At 42.3% G+C, this 12,117-nt stretch overlaps 2 protein-coding genes across 5 annotated transcripts; one reads left to right on the top strand and one right to left on the bottom strand.

Moving 5' to 3' along the window:
- The first annotated feature begins 117 nt into the window (after window positions 1-117).
- On the top strand, window positions 118-8,630 carry zbed4 (zinc finger, BED-type containing 4). 4 transcript variants are annotated; one of them, XM_019278932.2, is made up of 2 exons: window positions 118-225; window positions 3,865-8,630. In XM_019278932.2, exon 2 carries the CDS (start codon window positions 4,055-4,057, stop codon window positions 7,838-7,840), a length of 3,786 nt encoding a protein of 1,261 aa, XP_019134477.1. In that variant the 5' UTR covers window positions 118-225; window positions 3,865-4,054; the 3' UTR covers window positions 7,841-8,630. The 4 variants fall into 4 exon arrangements, with proteins under 4 accessions (XP_019134477.1, XP_019134478.1, XP_010738759.2 ...); XM_019278933.2 differs by having other exon boundaries at window positions 119-222; XM_010740457.3 differs by lacking the exon at window positions 118-225 and adding an exon at window positions 893-1,286.
- An 85-nt stretch (window positions 8,631-8,715) lies between these two features.
- Window positions 8,716-12,068, bottom strand: alg12 (ALG12 alpha-1,6-mannosyltransferase). The gene is made up of 9 exons (XM_019278934.2): window positions 11,864-12,068; window positions 11,183-11,315; window positions 10,906-11,079; window positions 10,621-10,815; window positions 10,427-10,530; window positions 10,057-10,280; window positions 9,765-9,934; window positions 9,387-9,462; window positions 8,716-9,298 (listed from the first exon to the last, which is right to left on the bottom strand). Exons 1-9 carry the CDS (start codon window positions 12,020-12,022, stop codon window positions 9,055-9,057), a joined length of 1,479 nt encoding a protein of 492 aa, XP_019134479.1. The 5' UTR covers window positions 12,023-12,068; the 3' UTR covers window positions 8,716-9,054.
- Between the last annotated feature and the right edge of the window lie 49 nt (window positions 12,069-12,117).

Genomic DNA, 12,117 nt, shown 5'->3' with positions numbered 1-12,117 from the left:
TTTAAATCCCGCAGAGAACACACAATTGTTTTTTTTGCTTTTGTGAACCATTCATAGGGTTAAGAGTCGCTCGCTAGCCATAGTCGACCAGGAGCAAACAGCAGCAGCAGCAGCAGCAGCACTACGAACGGCTCATCCCCCAACACAACAATGCGTTTCAGCAGACAACTCCCACCCGTACGCACTACTCTACGTGTGACGCTGGAGGTCATGTTGGTGGTGGTGGTGAGTCGTAGATTTTCTACACAAAAGCCCATCTGTCACACGATCAATGCGTTGCATTTTGTCAATCCTTTACTAGCACATACGCAGACAAAGCGCCAAAACAAAGCACGAAGCGAGACAAGCGGCACACTTTCCGAATAAAGCTAAAGGGGGGGACCTATCTCTGTTTTGGGCTCTCCGGATCGGGGTGTGTGTTAAGTCATGACTTTCAAATCGGTATATCTGTCATGGTGTGTGGGGCTATTGATTCAGCATTTCTCCTCTAGTCACAGAGGACAGTCCGGAGGACACAGGCTGGACGACAACAACAAACTACGGGTAGAAATGCCCCACCCTGGTGACCAGTTCGCCCCAGTCTGAGGTCCAGAAACCCCGTCTTGCCGTGGGGATAAAACCACATTAAATATTCCTATATGAAATCCAAGCTGCAGCCCCGGACCGTGAATGCATCACACGGCAGCGTCATGCATTCATTAAACCGTGCTTATTTCGTAGTAACAAGCGTACGTAGCCTGTGTGTCGTCGTTTGTTCGCTTAATTCAACTTTATTTTGAAATTCTTTATAATATATAATAATATTCAAAGCGATAATAATGAATAATTTAGCAACTACGTAGTTTGGCGACGTCTAATTCGCATTATTATTACAGCTCAATGTTACTTTTATTTTGAAAATGTTCCGTTAAGTTGATATTTATAGTTAATGTGTGTTTTTATATTTAAAGCAACGTATCTCAATAGGACACTCAGCTGTTATTTTAATATCTAGTGGCGTATGGCTGATTTTTAATGAGTGGAAATAAAGGTAGAGCAGGGTGTTATGTATGTGGCATTAAACGTGTTACCCCCTTCGCCATAGTGAAGACCCCGCGGCCGGTGACATCATTAAAACATGTTCCTTCCGTCCGACGCTGTGTGGAGCTGCTCCGGCCGAACGTGAACTGCTATAGCAAACCAGGAGACAAAAGCAACAAAGTGAACCCCCCTCCGGATCAATCAAATGTGTCATATTTAACCGTTTAGGAGCCGAAACCTCAGTGATCCTAACGTCACACTTCACAGTAAGTACCCTGAGCTCGTGTACGTGTCTGGGGACGGTTTAATTTGAGCGTGGACGTCGTGGCGAGCGCTGGTCTGATTCGGATCCCGTGTGGTTCGTGTGTTGCCACGGCTGGGTTCTGCCTCGCCAGGTTAGCTTGTATGTCCTGTGTGTGTGTGTGTGTGTGTGTGGCCTAGCTGGCAGCTAACCAGCTAGCGGTCGTGGTGTGGTCCGAAATATACTGAACGTCTTTCACTTCACTGGCCACGTAAATTGACTAGCTGTATAAGTTAACGTTATGTGGAATATTTACGCCACAAAGCCATGTGACACGAGTGTTGTAACCTGCGTGTTGTTTTTGTGTCGTTATTAGCCTCGCGGCTAGCCCCCTGTTAGCACCAGGATAGCCACCGTGGTGTTTACTGATGATGTAGCCGTAACTGCCACAAATGTTGAATTATAACGTGAAATATTCATCGCTTATGAGGGCGGGAGACGTTTCAGGATTTGCGTTAGCTGCTGTTCATTGAGGGTTGAACCGAAAGCCGGTGTGTAGACGTGAAACCAGTGGGGTAGTCGGTGTGTTGTGTGAAGATGAAAGCTAATGAGCGCTGGTAATTTTCTGCTGTCCTCTCGCATCTTCCTGGCTCGCACTTAAGCCAAACCCGGAAAAACTGGCTGTCAGTGCTCACTTAGGAAATGGCTTAACGTTGCCTGTTTTTGTTTTCGGGTGCCTACTTAAATTAAACCATGTGTTTAATAATAGATGATGCAGTTGATTATACCGGTTACATTAAGATAAATGAATGATTTTTTTTGTTTGTTTGACCATTTATTATAGATTGCCTCAGGTTAGACTACATCTGGGCGATCCTTGTGTACTTAGGCAAACCAGAGCTTAACGGTATGTCTTGCATGTACACGTACTGGATCTTGTGCAATGTGAACCCTCTTCTATGTCTTGACCATACTGCTTGCTCATGTATTGTAGATAAAGCTACATTTTGTCTCAATATTGGTTTTGTGCTATATGTATGTACAACATGCTCGATCTTAACTGTGTTATAATAAAGCGACACAATCTTTAGTGACATAAGGAAAATAATGTTCATAGTCTTAAACACAGTGCAAAGTAGTCCCACATTTTGATCTGCACCCACAGCCGGTGGTTTAAGTTACAGAGACAGATATACATACAAACATAAAGACACGTGCTAAACAGAATATGGTGTGTATTGTTCACTACATTTTATTCACTCGGTTACCAGTTTATGATGGACACCCAGCCAAAAGTAGTAGTCGTCTAATGCAACAGCCCGGCACTAAATAAATCTTTCATGAAGATTATGTAATCAGTTTCTGTTTCAACTGTTGTTTTAGAGAGTTGTAGGTTCAACCCAACAACCATTTGATGCTGTTTAATTATTGAATTGTGTTTTGAGTTTTTAATATTTACATCACTAATGCTCAATTGAATATTAGACATTATATACTAATAGACATTACAGAATATTAACAGACAGTTCCAACAAAAGCTGAGTATTGGAACCATTAAGGTACTTAGCTAAATGGTTATGTTTTTTGCATATCTCACTGCGAGTATTGATAAATCTCAAACTTATACACCTACCTGCATTTGGACAGGGTTATTTTATGGTAAAACTGGCAGACTGGGCGTTCCTTAAATGGGTAGTCACTGGGTTTGGTCTGTCTCAACCAGAAACAACGAGTGGTATTAGTTCCTCAAGAGGTACTATTCAGTGCCAACAGCTGCTGACGTCAGTGTAATAAAAATGTCTGCACAGACAGATCCACATTTAGTATGGTAAAGATTTAAGCACCATGTTTGTAGAGTTGTAACACATTTTCGGATGTGCATATATCTACTGTACCATGAAGTTATACGTGATCAAATGTGATGAGAAAAAAAGCTTTACATTGCATACCTAAAGTCACAAAATTCTACATGTTCTAAACATTTCTTTGGTAAGCATTTATAGTCTAATAATAACAGGAATATGTTTGCACATTGTTTTAAAGGGTGAGGAGAAGAGTATTTCATTTGTAGGGATGAAAACAGGGTATTATAATTCTGAGAGAGAGCTGACTGAACTGATCAACAGTTAAGTTGAAGAAGCTTCAAGAGGTGTTCCAGGCATTGATGAATCATTACCATTCCCCAGGTGGCTGCTTGCATATCTAAACTGTGACCCATGAATGCAGGTCCTCCAGACGACCTGAAGGCCACACTGAACCTCCACATGTAAATGAGGCCCTGTACCCTCAGAGACCAAATCTAATCATGTGTTCGGGCAGTGCTTAACAATTCGTAAATTCAAACATTTCCATGTTTATTCCCACAAAGGTGCTTTCAAATGTAAAATCAAAGTGGTCAGCAGGGGGCAGAGTTTTGTGAAGCTTGACTTAACAGCAGGAGTTGTGACGTCTAATGTCAACACACAGTTTGTTGCTGCCACGCACTGGTTAATTGGTTTTAGAAATCAAATTCAAATTTAGATTGTCTATATTACCTGTTATTTTGGAGTCTTGTTATTTCTTAAGAATACACGCTGATCTATTTTCTCTTTCTTCCTCTCTAGGTTGTGTGCAGAAAGGTGGAAATACTTCAGTCCTAAATGGAGAGGGACAAGCAGAGACCCTGTGTCCCAGACAGCCACACGCTCATTACAACACCTGCTTGAGAGCTGCAGTATCGATGACTACACCTGGCAAAAAGTGATTACATTCGACAACGCAGACCTGACCTACAGGAACCTTTGGGCTGCTGCCATGGATGGGGAGGAAGAGGTCTGTCGCATGATTGAGGAGCTGGTCGGTGAACCTAATGGCTCCATTGAAAGTAAAAAAAGAGAGGCAAAAGGGACCTGCCTGAAAATTGAGGGTCAGGATGGCTATGTGTTCAAATCCTACAGCATTACCCCTCATGAGACTGCAGATGCAAAGTCACCCGCTTGCTCCTCAATAACACTGGATAAAGACTCTCCCCCTTCGTTTCTTTTATCTTCTCAGGATGACAAACAGTTGGAGTCAGATCAAGCAAGTGAGACTGATCCAGCTTCCCCCACTCTTTCAAACAAATGCCTAAATATTGATACAGAGCTAAATATGGAGAGTGAAAATTATGAAAATGGTAATGAAGAAAGTCAACATATCAAAGATGAGGCAATGGGGGATGCAAATGGTTTGGAGGAGGAAACTCAGGATGATGAAACACTGGCATTTGGTAGCTCAATTGGCCCTTTTGTAACTAGAGATGGTGACGACTATAGTAATTTACTAAGTGGATACACAAGTACCCTTTATGATGTTGCCATGGATGCTGTCACTCAGAGCCTTTTGTCATCTATGAGGAGTAATACTAACCCGAGAAAAAAATCCCCTGCATGGAACCATTTCTGCATATCGCCACGAGACAGTACCAAAGCAATCTGTTTATACTGCATGAAAGAGTTCAGTCGGGGTAAGAATGAGAAAGACCTCAGCACAAGTTGTCTAATGAGGCACGTACGAAGGGCTCATCCCACTGTGCTTTTACAAGACGGAGCAGACGTATCCTCAAATAATCTGACTAGCTCTTTTGCCTCATCTTTGATACCTCCCTCCCCAAACTCACCAAAAAATGGAGACTTAACAAATAGCGTTATTTCTTCTGCCTCAAAGAACACTTCACCGTCCACCTCCTCAGCTGAAATTTCAGACCTGTCATCCAAAGAAGTGTTGCCCAAAGTCGAACCAAATCTAGAACTGTTTGCCAATACTGACACTGTTTGCAGCACGCTCTCATCTTCACATTCCAATGAAAACAACCTTGACGACATTTCAGATGTAGGGCCCGAGCGCCTTCCTGGGACCCCTAAAAGCTCGAGTTCCCGTCGGAGATCAGCTGTATGGAAACACTTCTACCTGTCGCCTGCGGACAATTCCAAAGCAGTTTGTATCCATTGCATGAATGAATTCAGTAGGGGTAAAAATGGGAAGGATCTTGGGACAAGCTGTCTTATTCGTCATATGTGGAGGGCCCACAAAGAGGTTGTCATTGAGGAAAATGGACAGGGCAATCACATTCCCCCACCCTACACAAACCCACCCTCACTATTGTCCCGCACACAACTTCAGGATCCACTGGAACTGAAAAAAGAATCGCCCCTTTTCCCATCCTCACCAGAAACCATATTAGATGAATTACCCCAAAGCATAGAGGAAAGCATGGGAATAAAAGAGGAATCTGATGAGGTGATGCATCTCTCAGGGCAGGAGTCCTCTCTCAATCTCTCATTCAAAACTCACAGGGAGGATACACCCCTAACTTCCTCACCATGCGACCTCTCTGAGGGCCCCAGCCTCAATCAGGATCATTCAGTTTTCCAGCAAAACAAGAAGATCATGAAACGGGTGAAATCCGAAGTGTGGCATCATTTCATAGTGTCACCAGTTGACCAGTTAAAAGCACTGTGCCGTTACTGTCCATGCGTCATCAGCCGGGGAAAACGGGGTGACTTTGGTACAAGCTGTCTGATGAGGCATCTTATGAGACGCCACCCAGACGTCCTCAAAAACCAAAAAAGCACAGATGAGAAGGAATCCTCCCCTCATCCCTACATGAATCTCAACACGACGGACGCAGTTTCAACCAAAGAAACTGAGAGCCCAGCCAGTGAGAAAAAGCCACAAACCCTGCCTGTTTTCAGCAAAAAGACGTCAAAACTGTGGAATCATTTCTCCATTTCACCTACTGACCCCACAAAGGTGGTTTGTTTGCACTGTAGCCGCACAATTAGCAGAGGCAAAAAGACTACAAACCTTGGCACAAGCTGCCTCTTCAGGCACATGCAGAGGTTTCATGGACATGTTCTTGAAAGTAACAATACTATCTCAGGTGATGTGCCGTCTGCTGAAATTCAAGTTAAACAAGAGCTCATGGACACTTCTGTGTATGTACCAGAACAGACCCGTGAGAGGTTTGATGAAAACCACCCGGTTGCCAAAAAAATCACCAAACTTATCTCAGAAATGCTCGCACTGGATCTTCAGCCATCAGCTATGGTGGAGAATGCTGGACTGAACAGACTACTAGAGTTCCTACAGCCTCAGTATTCTCTACCACCTTCTTCTTACTTTACCAGCACTGCCATACCAGATATGTACGAAAAGGTGAAGGATGTTGTGCTGACCCACCTGAAAGAGGCTGAAGGCGGTGTTGTCCACTTCACAACTAGTATTTGGGTCAGTAGCCAGACAAGGGAATACCTGACCCTTACTGCCCACTGGGCAACGTACGAGTCAAGTGTCAGACCGCCCGGTCAGGACTTCCACTGTTCTGCTCTCTTAAGTGTCTCACAAATAGACTGTGATCATGATATGCATGACATCCCAAAGCAGCTTGAGTATCTGTGGGATTCTTGGATCACTTCATCAGGGCTGAAAAAGGGGTTCACTCTAACCGATAACAACACCATCAGAAACACATTGGAGGACCATGGCCATGTCACCATGCAGTGTTTTGGACACACTATAGACCTCATTGTTAGCGAAGCCATAAAGAGCCAGAGAATGGTTCAGAACCTTCTGAGTATTGCACGAAAGATCTGTGAACGTGTACACCGCTCAGCAAAGGCAAAGGAGAAGCTGACTGAGCTCCAGAGGACCCACCAGTTGCCGGAGAACCAACTGATACAGGACGTTCCTTCCAAATGGAGAACTTCCTTAATTATGCTGGAGCGGCTGGTGGAACAGAAAACAGCCATTGACGAGATGTCGATTGAGTGCAATTTCAGGGAAATTATCAGCTGCGATCAGTGGGAGGTGATGTTGTCGGTCTGCAATGCACTGAAACCTTTTGAAGTCGCCTACATGGAGATGAGCAACCGCACTGCCACTCTGGGACAAGTCATACCACTCATTCACATCCTCAACAGAAAGATAGACCTGCTGTTTGATGAAACTGTGGGCATAGACAATATGCTCAAGTCTCTACAGGAAGCCATGGTGAGCAGAATGTCCGCAACTCTGCGCGATCCACGATACACCTGGGCAACCATGCTGGACCCACGATACAAGACTTCATTGTTCACAGAGGAAGAAGCTGAGCAGTGTAAACAAGATCTAATCCAGGAGCTCGAATTGTGCTCCTCTACCTCAGAGGCTGTTAAGCCTCCGTTGCCCAATGGCTGCAGTGAGGGCCCTGTTTCATCTGACACCCCCCACTCAAACACGGACAACCTTTGGTCTCTAATGTCTGACATCCGACAGAAAATAAAACACGAGGAGAAGCCAAAGTCTTCAGAGATGACAGTGCTGGAATACTTTGAGGAAGACATACTTGATCAAAGCTGTGACCCCCTTGACTATTGGAACCTTAAAAAGTTCCTGTGGCCCGATCTTGCCAAAGTAGCTGCCCGTTACGTGGGCTGCCCTCCCAATATCGTCCCAGCAGAGACGCTGTTCAGCACAGCTAGTGTCAACTGTACCCTAAATCAGCCCAGACCTTTACTGGAAAACATGGAGGGTCTGCTCTTCCTCAAGGTCAACCTCCCTTTGATTTATTTTCAGTACTGATTTTTGTTGACCATTAACTTGAAAACCCTTTATCAAGGACCAAGTTGAATAGCTGTGAAATGGGGGTTTTCTGTTGGGCAAAATGTAAAATATCAATTTATACACTGATTCTCAATGCAAAGGCCAGAATTTGGAGGTTTTATTGTATTCTGTGTACTACTGTTAAACACTTTGTCGTGATGAAAAGTCTCAGTCAAAAGTGTATCAGGGAGGGAGGGTTTTTCTAGCTGTAGGGGTTGGTGATAATGTGTTTGCTTGTAAATTGATGTTCTCGTTTTCCGTGTCTACTCTCTCCTTGTGCCTTATCCAAAACTACTTCAGGTCAAAATGCTGTAAATATTTTGTTAAATTGCGCAGATCACATCAGGATGCTTTTTGATTATGTATTAAAGATAGATGCAGAGAGTTGTTTTCTGAATGAAAACATGGCCCAAAAATAAATGCTGTGACTGAAAGATGTTTTAAGTTAATGTTATTTAATTTTCATTGTGAATTTGTGGCTCATGGTACTGTCATTTAGAAATAGGCTTTTTTTTTTTACTTGCTGAAATGTTTTTAATAAGAACATGTATAATATTGCTGTATTTTCAGAATAAGCAGTTTGTTTGGAATATACAATTTGTCTCTTAAGCACAATTTAAGTTTATGTCCAGGGGATTAAATTATGGGTTTATTATTGAATAAAACAATGTACTGTACATTTTTATATTAAATGACTTCTGAACCTAATTTGATAAATGTTTTAGCATTGAGACTGGAACCATGCAAATTTTGTGGTCATTTGTAAATAAAGGTTTTCCTTATGCAATATTGCGGAGGTTTTTTTGGGGGGGAGGTGGGTTTTATGCATTAGAGATGAGAACTCAGAAAACTGGTTTCTTTCACTCAGAAAACTGCTTTATTTATATATGAAATCTATCTACAAAAATATAAAAATACAAAGCAGTCTAGAAGATAAGTTTAGCAGTCTGCGAGAAGACATTTAATTTTTTCATGGGGAAATGCAATTTATTACACATCAACATGAGCGTAGAGAACAATTTTTACTACTTGACATGTCAGCAGTTGAATTGTACTCAAATATAAATGATAGACGTTATTTAATACCTAGAAAAAACATCCCAATGTAACCTTGAGAACACTTGTTTTGGTCACCTTTGGACTTATTTTTTTGGTCAGTGAACATAACTCCTTCATTCAACACCTCATTCCGGTTATAGTCTCTCTTTTTGTTGCCCAGTCTTTCTCTCCATCAGCACAGCTTTTCTCTCAAATCGCACAGTGATAGGAGGGAAGTGAAACTTGTTGAAGGCAATGTTGCTGTAACCTTCTATGAAGGCCAGAGGCTGATGGGTGTCCTTGACTAGCTGTATCTTGGTGACATTAGCCTCCATCAGTAGGTGTGAGTACATTTTGATGTCAGGGCTTGTGATACTCAAGTCCTCACGTTTGTCATATCTGTTAAAAAAATATAAGTGATAGTATTACAAAAGTGATAGTATTGGAAAGATTATTTTTAACAACCTGCAGTAAAAAAATCACTAACCTCCAGTTTCTGTTCTGCTCCAAGAAGCGAGATACTCCAGTTTCAGCAGCATATGTGTCAATATGAACAAAGACATCTGGGAGACAAAGGTATTGTGTATCATGTAAAAATAGTCTCTGAACAAATATTTTATACATATTTTCAAGAAATGTGATCACTGAAAAATTAAGATTACTTTGTCTCATGCACAGTTAATCTACTTAAGTATGCTAATATGGTGGATATATGCGCAAAAAAAAGTTCCACATTTTTAGTGATTCAAATTTTAAATATAAAATAGAAAGTATTGACTTTTAGCTCCTTCTAAAAGTGGCAAGTTAAAAGTGTTTCTTACTTTCTTCTCAAGTTACATGTAAACATGCTGAAAGTGATTCTGACCTGCTGTGACCGGCAACAGCCTGTGTAATTCGTGCATTCCTCTGCCCCCTGGGTAGTTGTGGTGGGAAACGTAGAGGCAAATACTCGAGTACGCTGCATTGGTCAACAGCTGGCCAACCACGACTGCAGAGCCCAGTTTATAGATCCAGGATTTCTGGTAGTTACACAAACTAAAGCACAAAGGAGAAAGGTGAATCATTTCTGGACTCTATAGGTCATATTTGACTCATAAAGCAACGACAGTGTTTGGTTAGAGTTGGAATACATCATTTCCTACTCTGTTTCGACTTACATGAAAGAACAGCCTCGGGCAGCCACCAAGCTGAGCACGGGAAAAGTGTATATGATAAAGCGCATCTCCTTGTGGGGCAGCAGCGAGTATATGAGGATGAAGCCCACGGTGGGTAGCAGCAACAGCCTCATCCGCCTGTCAAGGAGGCCGAGGGGGACAAAGAACAGCGTGCAGCCCAGTGCGCGGGGTACAGCAGAGTAAAAGTACCACAGAAAGGGAGAGGTTTACTGGGGAGAAGAGAGTCAAGGAGAACTGGTGGGGTAGGGGGATCAATATTAAAGATTTTCTGCAATATTAAATTAACAAAAAATAAATCCACAAGCAACAGCTTAACTTAAGCGTGAGTCTACTTGAATAAATGAAAGGATATTCCCCAGTTGGAACTTTTGTTGAGAATGGTGTTATACCACAAAACCTGACCTTCAGGCCACAAAACCTTCCTCCAAAAGACAGTGTCGATGGCCACAGTCAGAGCTGTGCAAGAGAACAGAAGTTAAACCTTGTTTGGAACATTTATTGATAACGGATTATGTGCCATTCACATACTTTACGTTCACTACTCACCCAGTGACAAGATCCCAGCAGGAATAGCATAGTAAAGCAGCTGCAGCAGCCCCAGCTTCCTGCTCAGGAGTGATATCAGTAACATGAGTCCCAGAAGGATGCAGAGCTCTGACCGGAACACAATGATGACTAAAGCAGAGAGGCTGATGAATCTTCCGTATTTTTGAGCCATCCAAGACGTGAATGCTACCAGAACTGGGAAGAAAAAATGAACTACAATCATGGCACTGGTACATTTACTCAAGAAAAGTCTTGATTATGGTGATTATCACAGATGTATCTTACCTATCGGCAGTGCAAACACATTAGGGAGCGTTCTGGTGCTGTAGAACATGAGGTGAAACTGAGAAGCACACATCAGACAAAACAGCCCTGCAACCGTGGAGCCGAACTGCCTCCTCGCCTCCTTCTGCATGTGCCACAGCGCACAGATAACACACAGTCCCAGGGAAGCTCGGACTGCACGGAGAAAACAACGTTTATTCAAACGGTTTAAAAACCAAAGAGGAAACATTGTTTTTGACAAGACAGCAGATCGGGAAGTGAGATGTTTGTGGTTCACCTGTCAGCTGTGTGTAAAATTTCGGTGCGTCCAGCAGAGAGGACAGAAACACGACGGGGGAGCAGAGCATGGAGATAAAGAGGGGGCCGAGGAAAGTCCGTGGCACCACGCCGGGGAACTCATGATGGTCGTACTGAAAGACAGGAGAAGCAATAATACAACCACATCATAATACAGTATTTATTTTTAACTTATAAACTTCATCTTCAAAAATTTTAACAACTATTTTCTCAACTCTTTTGGCATTCTGTTATATTATTGTGAATGTTATGATAAATACCTACATGTATACACCGCTCTTCCATAAATCCTACTGTTACTGAAGCTTATAATGTTTCTGTTTGGTTGAGGTCAGAGAGGTGTTCATTGAACTATTATGTTTACTATTGAGGTTTGCAGTTTGCAGAGGTGTTTCTAATATTTTGGCCATCATATTAAAACAAACGCATAAACATAAATCCAACATAAACCCACTCAAATCTCAATAATATACATAAAGTGGAATTATTACTGCAACCTAATATGATTCTATAACTTCATACTTAAAAGCTCTGTAAAAATATTTTTAAAATGTGATATTTTATAACATACATACTTACTGTGAGCGTTTGTCTGTATGGTTTGTGTAACGTTGTCACAATGTTTGTCTTGTCACATGTAGCATGTATAACACCTGCTTACCTCGTCAAAGTGCAGCCTGTGATACAGAATGTCGTGCGCCGCTTGTAAATTAAAGCTCTCCTCGACTTTAGTGAACGGACAGACGAACAAATGCAGGAGGGCCACGGCTGTTAGTAAAAACAGCAGAGGCAGCCCCAAAACATTCCTCTTTTCAGCCATGACAGCTGAAAGCTTGCCATCACTTCCGGTCAACACAGGAAGTGAACGATATTTTCCATATCGACATTATTATTTTTTTAAACATTGGATTAATA

The sequence above is a fragment of the Larimichthys crocea genome, chromosome XX (genome assembly GCF_000972845.2).
Source record: "Larimichthys crocea isolate SSNF chromosome XX, L_crocea_2.0, whole genome shotgun sequence".
Lineage (NCBI taxonomy): Eukaryota > Metazoa > Chordata > Actinopteri > Sciaenidae > Larimichthys > Larimichthys crocea.
This window is presented reverse-complemented; position numbering and strand designations above follow the sequence as displayed.